Source organism: Gavialis gangeticus, unplaced genomic scaffold, assembly GCF_001723915.1.
Source record: "Gavialis gangeticus isolate Ggan-Ray unplaced genomic scaffold, GavGan_comp1, whole genome shotgun sequence".
Taxonomy (NCBI): domain Eukaryota; kingdom Metazoa; phylum Chordata; order Crocodylia; family Gavialidae; genus Gavialis; species Gavialis gangeticus.
The window spans coordinates 37150369-37153865 of NW_017729033.1; the positions used below are offsets into that span (position 1 = coordinate 37150369).

The window sequence follows — 3497 nt, forward strand, 5'->3', positions numbered from 1 at the left end:
CCCCCGCAGATTGTCAGATAGGCCAAAACTATGGAAGCCTAGGAAATCTTTAACCCACACATTATTAAGCATGGATTAATGGCTTCTCCCAACTTAATCAGGGTAATTAAGCCATGGTTTCAGGTCATCCCCAAGTGGTGGCTCGCTGCAATTTGCCTGCCCCCCAAAAATAAAACCCCAAGCATACAAACAAGGAGAAAAGCCCTGGCGTCTTAGAGCAGGGGTGGGAGCAGGGAGGGGAAGCATGGAGGAGAGGAGCAGGGCAAGGTGGGGAGGGAGTGGAGTTGCTCACAGCAGGGCCAGAGCACACAGAAGGTGTGAGGAACATTGCTGTGCTACCAGGCTGTCATCCTGCTGCCTGGCCCCAGCCCAGCACCCACTTCCTTTTGTGCTGCAGCAGTTGCTGCTCCCCGCCCCACCCCAGCAAGGAAACCTCCAGCCACTACTGCTCCTTGCAGCCAGCAACTCACTCTGCCTGCTGACCCCTGCCCAAGTTTGCAACAGAGGGCTTAGCTGGCTAGCATCCTGCAGGCTTAGAGCTGGGGAGGCAGGGCCAAGAACAGGCACACACACAGACAGATACACAGTGCCCAGCCTGCCCCACCGCTCTCCAGCCTCTTCTCAGCAGGAGTCTGCCCAGGTACTACAGCAGCAGTCTACTCTTACGTGCCTGCTCCTCACTCCTTGCCTGCTACCAGGCACCCTCTGCCTTTCCCCCCACTGTGCTCAAAGACTACAGGGCTTTCTGCATGGTTTTCTGATTGCCAGTATGTTTATTTATTGCGGGGGGAGCACACCAAAAGCATGGAGCCTGTGCTCTTTCATGGAACCTGCCCAAAAAATCATTGTTTCCACAAAAATTGTGAAATAGTAATTTAGGTAGGTCCCTATTTATAACAGGGACTTAAGGAGGCAGCCGGCTCATTCCGCGGGCAAAGCCCCGGGCCAGTTGCTAATTTCACAAGCTGAGCGCAATTTATAACAGACTTTTCTGAAAAAAATTCAAAATATACATCTGAACAGGATTCTTACTTGATAATTTGTAACTTTGCTAAATGAAATAAGCATTGTGGTTTCTACTTAGGGAAAATGGAAAGTATTTGCTAACATATCAAGAAAGCCTGAGTTACTGTTGTTCTTCATTTGTTTGATGAGAAACTTTAGAAAAAACCCAGCAGATTAATATATAATCTTGACAAGTTTTCCTTAATACATAATTAAAGGCCTTACAAATATTTGTCAGCCTATTTTAGAAACTTACTTTTACATTTTTCAAACCTTTCTCAAAGAGACTAAGCATCTCTGAGAGCTTGTTGTCCGAGTGCACATTATACACCGTCCGACTGCGCTGCTGAAGTAAGCCAATGATGTATTCATTTTCAATCTGCTCATGCATTTTAAATTCCTTGAATGTGACATAGAGTGATAACAGAAGAGCCCGGAAATCATTGTTATTGGAGAAGTTGGTCTTTGAAAGCTGGAATAGAAAGAAAAATTCAGATGGAAAACTGACTTCTATTATCCCACCAAGTCAAGGTAAATACTAGAAAAGCACACAACTCCCATTTTTCATAAGCATTGTGCCTTACTCACCATTTCTCAAGTTTAACAGATAACATGCAAATCATTGGTTTAAAATGTGCCAGTGTCAACCACGGTACCACAGGTTTCTTTTAAGGGTGCCACACAATATTACCACTGTTAGGTGAGAAAACACTTGCACACAATTCACAAAGTAAACCATGGGATTTCAAACCTGATTCCAAAGTATCAAAACCATTCTGACGCACTACAGTCTGAGTTTTTTGCACCAGAAGAATTGCTTTACTATTTTTCTGTAGTCCAAAAATGAGTGAAAGCTAAGAGCTGGCATTTTCTGAGGGATGCCTTGAGTCTAAAAAGATTGAGCACTACTTTTCTAAACTAATACATAGATACATATACTTAGGAAGCTAAATCATTTCAGTTTATACAGAAAAGTTTGGCTGACATTTTAGCAATATAATGTTTTTGAGTGTTTCACACTTCAAGCAAAATATCTAAGTCACAGTCCTTCAAGCACATGCAAGTTTCTGAAATGCAGTAACACTTCAATCTGAAATTGGAGTAATTTTCCCTTGGTTTCAAGTGGAGCAGGACTGGGTCTTTTTACAGGCAGTCCCTAACTTACGATTTTGAGTTACGACAAACAGCATTTATGACCTTTATAAATTTACACCCTGTTTCAAGGTTTTGACTTAATAATGCTGGACACAGCTGCCTCCAGCTGATAAGTCCCCTGTGGTGGGGGGGAAGGAAGAGGTGGGAGGGGGCAGATCAATACTTCCACAGCAAGGGAGGCACTGGGGCTAGAGCTGGGGCTGGGACAGGGGTTGCGGCAAAAGCTGGCCAGCCCGGGTAGGGGGGTGCAAGGAGCCTCCTGCCACTGGTCTGGGAGTGGCACATCCTGGGGCTCTCACCACTGCTCCCACCACCTGTCCGGGAAGGCATGGGGGTGGGGTTGGTGTCCCTCTGGATCTGTGTGGGGCAGGTGGGGCCAGACCTGCACTGGGCTGCACTCCGGACAGGCAGCAGAAAGCACTGGGAGCAGGGTCTATGCCCTCCTGCTGCTCACCCAGCCAGGACAGAATGGAGCCACTGCGCTGCCTCTGGACAAGCGGCACACAGCAGTGGGAGCCACCCCGGCCTCCCAAATGAACAGTGGCTTAATCCCATACCCCTCCGCCCAGAGCGTAGGCAGGGCATTGGGGGGGGGAAGCATGTGCTCCCCGACTGGGGTGGGCAGCAGAACGTGGGCTATGTGGGGGGCTGCAGCCACCCTAAAATTCGCTGCAGCCCCCCTATAGCCTCCACTGCCCACCCCGAGTACAGCCCAGTGCAGCCCCAGCCCCACCTGCCCTGTTCTGGGGGCACACACCCCACCATGCCCTGCCGCTGTTTGCCCAGCATGGGACAAAGCCGCTGCTCATCCAGGAGGCTAACTAAGGTTTATCAGGTGAAGATGCTGAGCTCTATACACCTGTAAAGAAAATAAAAATAAAGAGCCAGTTATGCCTGTGGGTGTAAATTAGGAAGCAAAATATTGCCTGAAATATTTTAATAGCATTCCGTCTCCTTCATCTGAAGGATTTTGTGTGGGGAAAATAACCAAAAAGTAAACTTTATTTCTCGTTTTCAGTATCTACAATCCATAATATCGACTCTCCTAGCATTCTCCAAAGTGATTTCACATGCAGCCGATGCAGTAAGCAGCTGCTTATGCTCAGAAATATTTTGTAATGACCTGATGCAAACAGTGTCTTGCTCTAACCAAGCTTGTGTTTGTCTGAAACTTAAGCTAGTTCTCAGTTCTGAACCAAAAACTCTCTGGACTTGTCCATTTAATTCAAAAATCACCTTCACGTAAGAAGGCATAAAGCCTTAAATATTAAATGTCAATTCAGATGCGTAGGGGCATGTTTGCATTGGTCTTGTATGTGCACCTGGCACCTGGTTTT

General features: G+C 47.0%; 1 protein-coding gene across 1 annotated transcript in view; it reads right to left on the bottom strand.

Annotated features, from left to right (window-relative positions):
• The window catches only part of FBXL5 (F-box and leucine rich repeat protein 5), a 79524-nt gene that overhangs the window by 45840 nt on the left and 30187 nt on the right, over positions 1-3497 (bottom strand). Inside the window, exon 2 of the mRNA XM_019525935.1 lies at positions 1262-1477. Within this exon, the coding sequence (XP_019381480.1) occupies positions 1262-1477 (216 nt within the window). The remainder of the gene's footprint in view (positions 1-1261; positions 1478-3497) is intronic.